The sequence below is a fragment of the Erpetoichthys calabaricus genome, chromosome 3, assembly GCF_900747795.2.
Source record: "Erpetoichthys calabaricus chromosome 3, fErpCal1.3, whole genome shotgun sequence".
Taxonomy (NCBI): domain Eukaryota; kingdom Metazoa; phylum Chordata; class Cladistia; order Polypteriformes; family Polypteridae; genus Erpetoichthys; species Erpetoichthys calabaricus.
Window position 1 is genome coordinate 296301981 of NC_041396.2, and position 13248 is coordinate 296315228.

The following is a 13248-nucleotide window of genomic DNA, read 5'->3' on the forward strand; positions in this document are numbered from 1 at the left end:
TACAGTGGTGTGAAAAACTATTTTCCCCCTTCCTGATTTCTTATTCTTTTGCATGTTTGTCACACAAAATGTTTCTGATCATCAAACACATTTAACCATTAGTCAAATATAACACAAGTAAACACAAAATGCAGTTTTTAAATGATGGTTTTTATTATTTAGGGAGAAAAAAAATCCAAACCTACATGGCCCTGTGTGAAAAAGTAATTGCCCCCTCGTTAAAAAATAACCTAACTGTGGTGTATCACACCTGAGTTCAATTTCCGTAGCCACCCCCAGGCCTGATTACTGCCACACCTGTTTCAATCAAGAAATCACTTAAATAGGAGCTGCCTGACACAGAGAAGTAGACCAAAAGCACCTCAAAAGCTAGACATCATGCCAAGATCCAAAGAAATTCAGGAACAAATGAGAACAGAAGTAATTGAGATCTATCAGTCTGGTAAAGGTTATAAAGCCATTTCTAAAGCTTTGGGACTCCAGCGAACCACAGTGAGAGCCATTATCCACAAATGGCAAAAACATGGAACAGTGGTGAACCTTCCCAGGAGTGGCCGGCCGACCAAAATTACCCCAAGAGCGCAGAGACGACTCATCCGAGAGGTCACAAAAGACCCCAGGACAACGTCTAAAGAACTGCAGGCCTCACTTGCCTCAATTAAGGTCAGTGTTCACGACTCCACCATAAGAAAGAGACTGGGCAAAAAATGGCCTGCATGGCAGATTTCCAAGATGCAAACCACTGTTAAGCAAAAAGAACATTAGGGCTCGTCTCAATTTTGCTAAGAAACATCTCAATGATTGCCAAGACTTTTGGGAAAATACCTTGTGGACTGATGAGACAAAAGTTGAACTTTTTGGAAGGCAAATGTCCCGTTACATCTGGCGTAAAAGGAACACAGCATTTCAGAAAAAGAACATCATACCAACAGTAAAATATGGTGGTGGTAGTGTGATGGTCTGGGGTTGTTTTGCTGCTTCAGGACCTGGAAGGCTTGCTGTGATAAATGGAACCATGAATTCTACTGTCTACCAAAAAATCCTGAAGGAGAATGTCCGGCCATCTGTTCGTCAACTCAAGCTGAAGCGATCTTGGGTGCTGCAACAGGACAATGACCCAAAACACACCAGCAAATCCACCTCTGAATGGCTGAAGAAAAACAAAATGAAGACTTTGGAGTGGCCTAGTCAAAGTCCTGACCTGAATCCAATTGAGATGCTATGGCATGACCTTAAAAAGGCGGTTCATGCTAGAAAACCCTCAAATAAAGCTGAATTACAACAATTTTGCAAAGATGAGTGGGCCAAAATTCCTCCAGAGCGCTGTAAAAGACTCATTGCAAGTTATCGCAAACGCTTGATTGCAGTTATTGCTGCTAAGGGTGGCCCAACCAGTTATTAGGTTCAGGGGGCAATTACTTTTTCACACAGGGCCATGTAGGTTTGGATTTTTTTTCTCCCTAAATAATAAAAACCATCATTTAAAAACTGCATTCTGTGTTTACTTGTGTTATATTTGACTAATGGTTAAATGTGTTTGATGATCAGAAACATTTTGTGTGACAAACATGCAAAAGAATAAGAAATCAGGAAGGGGGCAAATAGTTTTTCACACCACTGTATGTATACAGTATATATATGTGTATATGTGTATGTATATATATATATATATATATATATATATATATATATATATATATATATAATATATGTGTATGTATATATATATATATATATATATATATATATATAATATATGTGTGTGTATATATATATATATATATATATATATATATATATATATATATATATATGAATGACAGCAACACTCATAACAATGACAACACAATTACATTGACAATCATGTTACGTTATTTTTAAAATGTTTCCTTTACTTTTTCATAACCTCTTTAACACACTACTTCTCCGCTGCGAAGCGCGGGTATTTTGCTAGTATATATATATATATATATATATATATATATATATATATATATATATATATATATATATATATATATTCATTGCATTCATAGTCTGTGTCACAATCTGATTGTATGTATATATATATACTAGCAAAATACCCGCGCTTCGCAGCGGAGAAGTAGTGTGTTAAAGAGGTTATGAAAAAAAAAGGAAACATTTTAAAAATAACGTAACATGATTGTGAATGTAATTGTGTTGTCATTGTTATGAGTGTTGCTGTGTTTTATATATATAAAATACACACACACACATATAAACATATATATACATATACACATATATATATACATATCTACATATATATATATATATATATATATATATATATATATATATATATATATATATATATACATATACACATCCACATATCAACATATATATATACACATATATACACACACACACGCTTTATGGGTGATGATTGTTTTACTCTTTTTATGTTTATTTTTTTTATTGTAGAATAGCAAAATACCCGCGCTTCGCAGCGGAGAAGTAGTGTGTTAAAGAGGTTATGGAAAAAAAAGGAAACATTTTAAAAATAACGTAACATGATTGTCAATGTAATTGTGTTGTCATTGTTATAACTGTTGCTGTCTTTTATACATATATATATATATATATATATATATATATATATATATATATATATATATATATATATATATAATATACACACACACATAAACATTTATATACATATACATATATATACATATGTACATATACACATCTACATATATATATACACACATACATAAACACACACATAAGACTTACTGACTGAAACGGGCTTTCATTGACAATCATGTTAAGTTATTTTTAAAATGTTTCCTTTTTTTTTCATAACCTCTTTAACACACTACTTCTCCGCTGCGAAGCGCGGGTATTTTGCTAGTATATATATATATATATATATATACATATACACACATACATGCAGTTTTAATAACACAGAAATCAATATAAACATTAACATCATTATCATATGAGAATATGAAGTAATATATAAGAAGCACTTTTCATTTAAATATAAATTATTAAACAGTAAAATCTTCTTCTGTAATTTGCTACCGTGGCAATTTGTGTGTCTGTCCAGGATTTTAAATGACCTGTAGCTCGCAAACCGTTTCACCTATACACTTGAAATGTGGTACACATATAGTACGTCACGTCTACTATCCGCTTTATGGGTGATGATTGTTTTACTCTTTTTATCTTTATTTTATTTTATTGTAGAATCAACTCCTATCTGCGCACAGCAGGGCAGCCGTGGGCGGATGCGTATGGTGTATTCACTCCATGTTATCGTGCATTGCGCTGTCAGTGGTATTTTGATAAAAGAATTTGAACAACATATAAGAAGCGTATAAATTATTAAACAGTAAAACATTAACATTTAAGAAGTAAAGTTACATGAAGTACTACTGCAGTGCCTTCGGGTATACCTCATTTTTTGTTTGCCCATTACATGCTTAAATGTATACATTTTTTGGTGTACCTACCCGAGAACACGCGACATATAACCGAGCGTGGGAGAAGCATGGATTTTAAACACGCGTTGAGTTCATCTGCTGGTCTCCCTCGTGGAATAACTGGTAATGTTTGAATAAAATCTACAGCGAGTAAAACGACATTACCTCCTATTTTTTTTTTTAACGATCTCTGAGATCTTGCTTTTTTCGGTTCAAGGCTTCATAAGCTCTTTTATGTTGTATGGTGTACTTATCCCAAACCATCATCTTTGAATGTTGCAAGACTTTCGCCTTGTATGTAGATCGGGGTAATTACATTCATTGCATTCCTAGTCTGAATCACAATCTGATTGTATGGGTGGTTACCTGGCACTGTAGGGTTGCCACCCGTCCTTTAAAATACGGAATCGTGCCGCGTTTGAGAATGAAATTGCGCGTCCCGTTTTGAATCAATACTGGACGGGATTTATCCCGTATTTTTTTTATCATTTTTTTTTTAAAGCAGCGTCGCATGCAAATCATCCCACACGCATTTTATGAAGATGCCTCCTTTCCTACTTTGGATTGGGTAATACTTGATGTCATCGTTAGTTTGATTGGTGTTTTTAACTGTCCAGTGAGGAGGGCGTGTCTTTTAAGTACAGTCTGCAAAGTGTTGGCACTGAGATGTGGCGTCAGCGCCATAGTTGAAGCCCCTAACGTTGCGGTCAGCAAGTCGGCTAACATCCGCCATGTGCCGTCTTTCAGTTGCGAGAAGCAGATCATAGAATGGTTGAAACTGTTGCCCCTAACGTTGCGCCACGGCGTGTGGTTCGTTTATACCTCGTGTCTTCTCATTAAACTTTTATCTCGCGAATATGTTATTGCAATCTGCAGCGGGAGCGTTTCTATAAACTTAATTGCAACTTACGTTTTACACCGTGCTTTGTTTCCCTTATGAACATGCTTGTATGCTTAACTCGCTCTGTTCTCAATTGTTTAATTAATTTTTTGCTCTTCGCTGTTTGCGGCTGTTCCTCCATTTCCCCCTACTTCGTTCTTTTATCTCGCGAATATGTTATTGCAATCCTCAACGGGAGCGTTTCAATAAACTGATTGAAAATAGTTTTGCATTTACCTTTTTAGTAAAAGGCGAGCTTTTAAGCCTGAGAAATCACCCCGTAAATGCACACGTTTAATTGGACATGTGTTAATATGTATGGTTACACAGTATTAAAAGACAGTGAACAACGTCAGTTACCTTTCTTCCCGCGTTTGATAAAAGGTGAGCTTCTAAGCCTGAGAAATCACCCCGTAAATGCACACGTTTAATTGCACATGTGTTAATATGTATGCTTACACAGTATTAAAAGACAGTCAAAAATTAACGTCATTTACCTTCGTTCCCGCGTGTGACTCGTGCTGTAAATGTCTTCCTTGTTTTTAGTTCACGTGATTACGTAGGAGGCGTGATGACGCGATACGTGAGTCCGCCTCCTCCATTACAGTGTATGGACAAAAAATATGTTCCAGTTATGACCATTACGCTTTGAATTTCGAAATGAAACCTGCCTAACTTTTGTAAGTAAGCTGTAAGGAATGAGCCTGCCAAATTTCAGCCTTCCACCTACACGGAAAGTTGGAGAATTAGTGATGAGTGAGTCAGTGAGTCAGTCAGTCAGTCAGTGAGGGCTTTGCCTTTTATTATTATAGATATATATATTGTGATGGATGGCCGGCTTCATATTCCGGCTCTCACCCCCAGGCCACCAGGAGGAGCTCTCCCGACAGCATGGACGGGCCCCGAATTCCAGCAGGGCCTCATGGACTATGTAGTTTTTATGCACAGCCCTGCTGGATACCTTGGGGTCCACTGGGAGTCGCTGTAGGGAGGCCCGTGGACTCATATATGCCCTATAACCCGGAAGTGCGTCATAATCCAATGACAGGAAGAAACGATGTGCTCCCGGGTTGAAGATAAGGATTGTTTACCCTGACCCGGAAGGAATAAAGACTTGTGGGTAATGGAACAGGAAAACCTCCAGGTCAGGGGGTATAAAGGACTCTGGGAAAGCCCAGACATTGAGCTGAGCTGGGACGTAGGGTGGCTAAGTGTCTGGGAGCGGAGGAGAGATAGAGTATTGTGATTGACTGGTGTTTATATGAGTAATGTGGAGTGGAGGGTGCTTTGTGCACGTGTGTATCCAAAAATAAAGAAGTCTTGGACTTTCACCTGGTGTTTGGAGTCGTACCTGAGGGTTCAAGAGGTGGATCAGAACCTCTACTGCTACTATATATATATATATATATATATATATATATATATATATATATATATATATATATATATATATATATATATATAAAACCAATAAATAAAGACACATCCATTCTGTGGTTTTGCTTTGGATGCAGAACTGAGAGACCTCAATAGTTTAGAAGTTTAATAAATGTGGAGTTAAACAGGCCTCAAAATTACCGAGTCCACTGATTTGAGAGGAGGAACTAAGAGGTGTGTGTAATCTACGCATCAGTACCCCAGTGAATCAGAGGAGTGGCTCCTGGAAAGTGGGCGGGATTAAAAGAGATGCCGCTGACAGGGGGTGTCTGCTTACGGGGCCTCAGAATGTCTCAGGTTGCTGAATCTGTCTGAGGCTTCAGGCTGTCTCTTCTGCAGCTGGACTCTGTTGAATTGTTGTGGAAAGAAGAGTGGAGGGGAGACAACTCCATACTAATTCCCATGACTTTGGAATGGGATGTCCAACAAGCTCATGTACTGTAGGTGTGATGGTCAGGTGCCCACAGAATTTGTGACCTCCTAGTGTATCTCAAATGCATTAGGGGCAGGAACCAACCCTTGTTGGGAAGCCAATGTGTCAACTGGGCTAATTAATGTAACACATACATCTTTGTTGTCTGAGAACAAATTGAAGTACTCCATGGAAACTGATGGAGTGACTGTGTGAACACCTTATAGAAACAAGGTCTCCATGTGCATAAGGCCCACTATATACATTAGGACTGATTTAAACCTGTCCACATTCTAAAAATGAAGAAATGGAATTTCCATCCACTCATTCATCTGATAAAATGTGTGTCTGACCGATGGGTTAGAGGGGTATTGGGAGGTCAACAAGGTGTGGCAGTGGTGGTATTGGGCAGCACATAACCAATGACAAGACATGGAAACTGACTGACAAAGGGTGGGAGAATGGTGACATTAAAATGGACAAATCAGGTGGAGAACAGGCGTCAGTTTTCGGGTTCCAACCTTGAGTTGGATCACAAATGGAAAGCCCTCAGCTTGCTGCACCCTATGAAACTAAAAGCAAATTGCAAGATGAGAGCCGAGAGTTCAGCGTTCTTGTCAGATGAGCCGCAGTGACATACTTGGCTACATTCTCTTGTGCTTTTTTGGCTGTACTCCAAAAGTTTAAGTTGGCTGACCCTTGTTTTTGGCAATCGTCTATTCAGGGCCTCTATAATTAATGAGGCCTTCAGTGAAGACAGTAAGGGAAACTTGGTGTTGACCTGTTAATAATGCCATTGTACAAAAGCGACGTATAATGAGGTTTACAATATAACACACACACACACACACATACAAATGCACATTTGATTTCAGTATAGCACATTTCCACTAATAAGCTCATAATGCTGCACATATAATCTTATATACTGTATAAAGCAGACTAATAATCTTGCAGTCTTGTATGTACAGTATGTTATCATCCAGTTGACGCTCGGAACATTTAGTGAAGCGGCATCTGTCGGCTGATTAGGAAGTTGACATGTAACTATCTCTATATGTACAGTTTATATATCGCTTTTCAAGAGAGAACTACTTAACGGATTTAGATTGGGTTTTTTTCTAGAATTTTCTTGAACATTCCGGTTGATTTTGCGACTTCTCTCATCTCACTAAGTATCATAGTTTGCTTGCAGGAGCGATATATTCACGGTAATCCGAGACACAGGCTGCGGGCCAAGGGGAGGGGGAAGCGTGACGTCAGGAGTGGGTAGCCGGGCAGTGGGCCCTCCTCACTCACTCATGTGCCAGCCTCCGTTCGAGTCAGTTTACCTCTGCGTTTTGGAGTCTACCTTGCCTCCACTTAGCTAGCGAAACCTGTCTGTTTATTAATTTTTAAAGTTTCCCTGTTTCACTACTAAATGGGCAGAGCCGCGGGGGACAGCTATTATTCTATATTATTATATGCTATTACACACAATATACTGTACATGCAGTGGATTCAGAAAGTCTTCAGCACCCCTTCACTTAATTTCATTTTTGCCTTCATACTCAATACCCGAGACCGACAAAGCGAAAACAGGATTTTAGACATTATTGCAGATTTTTCAAAAATTAAAAGGTGAAATATCCCATTGACATAAGACTGTTTCCTCCATATTATAGCAGCCAGTCCAACTGGGAATCTTCTTGGGTTTGACACAAAAGCTTCACACACCTGGATTTGGGGATTTTCTGCCTTTCTTCTCTGAAGATCCTCTCAATCTCTGTCAGGTTGTTTGGAGACCATCGATGGACAGCAATTGTCCGGTCTCTCCAGAGATGTTCAGTTGGGTTCAAGTCCAGGGGTCACTCATGCAAAACACCCCTGTGTTGTCTTTGGTTTGTGCTTGGGGTCATTGAACCTTCATCTTAGTCTGAGGTCCACATCACTCTCAGCAGGTTTTCATTAAGGATCTCTCTGCCCTTTGCTCCATTCAGCTTTCCCTCAACCCTGACTAGTCTCCCAGGCCCTGATGCTGCCACCACCATTCTACATTGTTGGAATGGTATGGTGCAGGTGATGAGCAGTGCAGCGTTTCCCCAGACGGGCCACTAATCTTGGTTTCATCAGACCAGAGAATCTTGTTTCTCACAGTCTGAGATTCCCATAGTTGCCTTTTAGCAAACTCTTAGAAGGTCTTCATTTGTATTTTACTGAGAAGAGGCATCTCTATGGTCTCTCTATCATAAACCCCAGATCATTGGAGTGTTTCAGTGATGGTTGCCCTACAAGAAATTTCTCCCATCTCCACTCATGTTCTCTGGATTTTAGCCAGAATGACCATCGGGTTCTTGGTCATTTCCCTTACCAAGTCCCTCCTGCCATGAGTGCTCAGTTTGGCCAGTTGGCCAACTCAATGGTCGTTCTTGACATTTTTTCATTTAAGAATTATGGAAGCTACTGTGCTCATGGGAACTTTCAATGTTGCAGGAATTTGTGTCCCCTTCCCCAGATCTGAGCCACGGCACAATGCTGTCTCTAAGCTCTGTAAGCAATTCCTTTGACCTCGTGGCTTGGTTTTTGCTCAGCAGTTCTATAGACAGGTATGTGCCTTTTCTAATCAGGTCCCATCAAATGCAATGGACCACTGATGGACTCCAAACAAGGCACTGAAACATCTCAATGATGATGAATAGAATGGGATGCACCTGAGCTAAATTTCAAGTGTCACAGTAAAGAACCTGTGATTATTTGTATCAATGTGATGATTCTGTGCTTTGTGTTTGAGTTTCCATTTCAAAAAAATCCAAAAATCTTATGTCTTTCTGGGATATTAAGGAGGCTCTACCTTAGTTTTAGCTGTTACCATGGTCTTAGAAACCCCCGCCTTTGAATATTGTGTGAGTCATACATGGATGTCAAATTGAAAAATGGAGGGAGGCTCTTGAAGATCAGGGACCTCCCCAGTGACCCCCGTAATATTGAATGTTGCTTGATGTGTAAAAAAACAGAATTGAAATGATTTAAGTATAAGGTTGCCACATAACAAAAAGTAAAGGGGTCTGTAGACTTTCTGAATCCACAAAATTAAAAAGCACAATGCTGAGCAGACAACTCCCAATGCAATACATACGACAACAAAAACAGATCTACACTTTTATTATAATAAATAGGGTATTCATGTACCTAAACTGAAAGTATGGATACCTCAGGGTAAGGTCAGTTGGCAACAGATAAGAGAAAAACAAACCTCAAGCCTACGTACAGTTTTATCTTCCATTATTTAGCTGTTTTAATGGTTCAAGAAGCACTCCATCCCTGTCTTTTAGTTTCTTTTCTCTTATTATGTTGTCATTTTTTTAAAGTCTTTTTTACTTTAATTTTGTTGGTCATTTCTTTATGATAATCTTTGTCTTCTATATGTTGAGCCGAGGGGGGGCAGGCCCCCTGATGTTGTAGCTGTGGAGATTGGCTCGACTTACTTTGCTAATATCTGGTTGGCTTTCCATTTTTTTTTAAATTTGGATTTTGTAAGTACCACTTTCACTTTCTGGTCTATGAACTCTACGTTGGACCTTAAATTCTAGGTTTGGATTGTGGTTTTTGTGACTACTCCCACAAAATAGCTGAAGTAGCATGAGAACATCAGAAATAGCCAGACAAGCCGGAGTGACTCCCCACCAGCCAGCTCAGAGAGGTTACACTGAAAGGCAGTCTCACTTCCACTTGAGTGACTGGCTGTGGCCTACCCCGGGCTAAAATACACATAACTCTTAAAGTTCAAAAATACAATCTGAAATGTTCAGCTGTGGTCAGTGTTGTTCTCTGACCCTTACAAAGGCGATGTTCTTGCTGTGATGGTGTTCGTTGCCAATGGTTAGCTTCTCCCAGGGTTTTTGGTCAGCTGCTAAGGATGTGTTTTGGTGTCCTCCTTCATAAGCAGAAGGGGCAAGATGGTGACTCAGGTGTGGAGATAGATAGATAGATAGATAGATAGATAGATAGATAGATAGATAGATAGATAGATAGATAGATAGATAGATAGATAGATAGATAGATAGATAGATAGATAGATAGATAGATAGATAGATAGATAGATAGATAGATAGATAGATAGATAGATAGATAGATAGATAGATAGTGTGGGGAACAGACAGACACAGACAGGCGTACACTGATGGTTCACCAACCAACACACGTTTAGTGCCGCAGCACCAATCACCCTTAGTCCAGGCCCTTCACACAATGCCTCTCTTTTCTGACTGCCTCCACTCCTCTCCTCCGAGCTCCATCCTTCTTCCACCCAACTCCAGCCATCAGATGGAGGGAGGCAGCCCCTTTTATAATCACCCGAACGTACTCCAGGTGCCTCCCAATGAGTGCCAGCCGGCACTCCCTGGTGTGGCGGAAGTGCCGGCTATGCACTCGGACGCACTCCGGGTGTCCCTGGTCTTGTTCCCCCCAGCACTTCCGGCTGTGGCAGAAGTGCTGAGGGCCAGCGCTCCTGAGGTATCTGGGCGCCCCCTGTCTTTGACCACAGGCCCCTATAGGGTTGAGCTTCTACGCTCTGTTCCCGTGGTCCACAAAGCCACCAGGGCGGTCGCCCCCTCATGGTCTGGAGGAGGTGTAATCCCTCCCCCCAGTCCTTCTGGGCGTCCCGGCTGGGTACCACCCCCAGCCGCTTGCCACGATAGATGGATAGATAGATAGATGTGAAGGGCACTATATAATACATAGATAGATAGAAATTTGCTGAACTAAATTGGCAGTTTCCTAATACCTTCTTTCTTATCCTCTCTGCAGAACAAAAGATTGATGGTCTTTCTACCACTGATGTCACTTCCATTGTCTGACCCCCTGGACCTACCTCTTCCTACCTGGAACCCATATGCACTTGTATGACCATCTGGCAGTAACAGGATTTAAACCACCAACCTTCCAGATACCGTTTCAAATCCTGTTACTGCTAGAAATGATTGTACTCTGTTGGGCCCTTCAGCAAGGCCCTTAACCTGAAAATTGCTCCAGGGGTGCTGAGCAATGGCTGACCCTGCTCTCTGACCTCCAAAAGTCATGAGAAAAGACAATTGTCCCTCTGGAATTAACAAAGTATATCAAAATTTTGAAAGTACTTTGATTCTGAGCTCTCATCTGAAAAGACATATCTGCAACTTGTGTGTTTTTTGTGTTTATAACTTTTGTAATTATATGGGGTCACCAGGGTGGTGCCCCAATTCTTTGACATTGTTTTGTCTCAACTTTACAATAAATAGAAAGAAAGAAGTGGCTTTAGTTGTCCCAAGGGGACATTTAGAAGTATACAATTCAGATTAATGTCTTCCTAATGTTTCCCTCCTTCCTCAAGGTGAGGTGTCCTCCAAACAAAAGGTCATCACTGTGGACGGCTTGACCCTGAATGGCCCTCTACATGACAATAAGGCTGGAGAGCTCTTCGTGGACGAGGCCTTCCAGATCATTATGGACGAGGTCGTCAAGAAAGGATGCAACATAAAGGAGAAGGTCAGGTGGCCCTTTGTTTTAGGTTTTGTTTTGCTTTTGGTAGGTTTGAGCCTAGAAGTTCTGAGGAAAAAAAGAAAGTCACCCACTGAGTGTTAGAAAATCATTAGGACCAAGATTGTTTCATGTGTTATGTAAAATTAATTATTTTTTATTTGTGTGTGTGTCTCAGCTAGGGAACTATTTCTGGATGATACCTGTCATTCTACTGCTCATCCTTGTTTCGGTATTTTTACAAACCAGCAAATTTATGTTGATGAGCTGATCATACAGAGCTAAACTTGGCCAAAGAATCTCAAGCGCAGTAGGGTGTATTGTTTTTATCATGGGTTCAAATAACTCAGCGACACGTTGTTTGGAAAAAAAGTAACTCTTTACTTGAACCATCGTTGACACGCCATGTACAACAACTTCTAGAAACACCTGATTCCTACTGCTGCTTCCTGTATGTAAATAAATTCAGACATCACTATTAGCTCTCAAGTTCACAGATCAACATCAACTATCATTACATAGGGTAACGCAGAAAAAGTAACGTGTGTTAAGTAGTCTGATTACCTTTAAAAGTAATGAGTAGCCTAATACAACATTTGCTTTATTGAAGTAAAAATACCTGCATTGTTGTTATCCCAGGAGCACTGAGTGTAAAGCAAGAGGCACATGTGACGGTATGTCGGTCCTTCACAGGGCTCAATCACACAGTCAAGTAGCAAAAAGGGAGCTCTGTGCAACCCCGAAACAGAAACCTGTAAATAAACTATCAGTTTGATTAAAAAGATTTATGAAACACAAGAAAATTATCATGCTTGTTTATGAATTCATAGTGGTATTTTTGATATATACAGTATAAAGGATTCAGACAGGAATATAGATAACAAGCTGTTTAAGTTTGCAGATGATACCAAACTGGGTGGACTGGCAGATCATTGAGAATCCATTGAATCATCACAGAAGGACTTGGACTACAGACAGGCTTGGGCAGATTTGTGGAAGATGAAATGTAATGTCAGTAAATGTAAAGAATTACACATAGGAAGGAAAAATGTGAGGTCTGAAATGGAAGGTCTGAAAATTGACAGTCCATCTTATGAGAAGGATTTAGGAGTCGTAGTGGATTCAACGCTATCAACTGCCAGACAGTGTTCAGAAGCCATTAAAAAGGCTAACAGAATGTCAGGTTATATAACGACTTGATGTGTGGAGTACAAGTCACAGGAGGTTTTGCTCAAGTTTTATGACACACTGGTGAGGCCTCATCTGGAGTCCTGTGTGCAGTTTTGGTTTGCAGGCTACAAAAAGGACATAACAGCACTAGAAAAGATTTCAAAAATGTATTTCAAACAAACTGTATAAGACAGAAACACATTCTGCACATGGCTGGATAGAGGAAACTTCAAAGTTTGGTCCTATGGTCCTTGAGGGTGCATGCACTTAACATGAGCACCATGTGTAGCATGACAAACATCAAAATGGTAGACCATTTCGGGCCACACCTGAGTCAACTGGTCACTAGTTACTGAATTCACAGCTTCCTCAATTCGATGTTGCAAATCTTGAAG

At 39.9% G+C, this 13248-nt stretch overlaps 1 protein-coding gene across 2 annotated transcripts in view; it reads left to right on the plus strand.

The window, feature by feature from the left end:
• csad (cysteine sulfinic acid decarboxylase) overlaps positions 1 to 13248 on the plus strand; it is a 112815-nt gene that overhangs the window by 55858 nt on the left and 43709 nt on the right. For both annotated transcript variants that reach the window (XM_051925077.1, XM_028798563.2), the window contains exon 2: positions 11538 to 11692. In XM_051925077.1, the coding sequence (XP_051781037.1) occupies positions 11538 to 11692 (155 nt within the window). The remainder of the gene's footprint in view (positions 1 to 11537; positions 11693 to 13248) is intronic.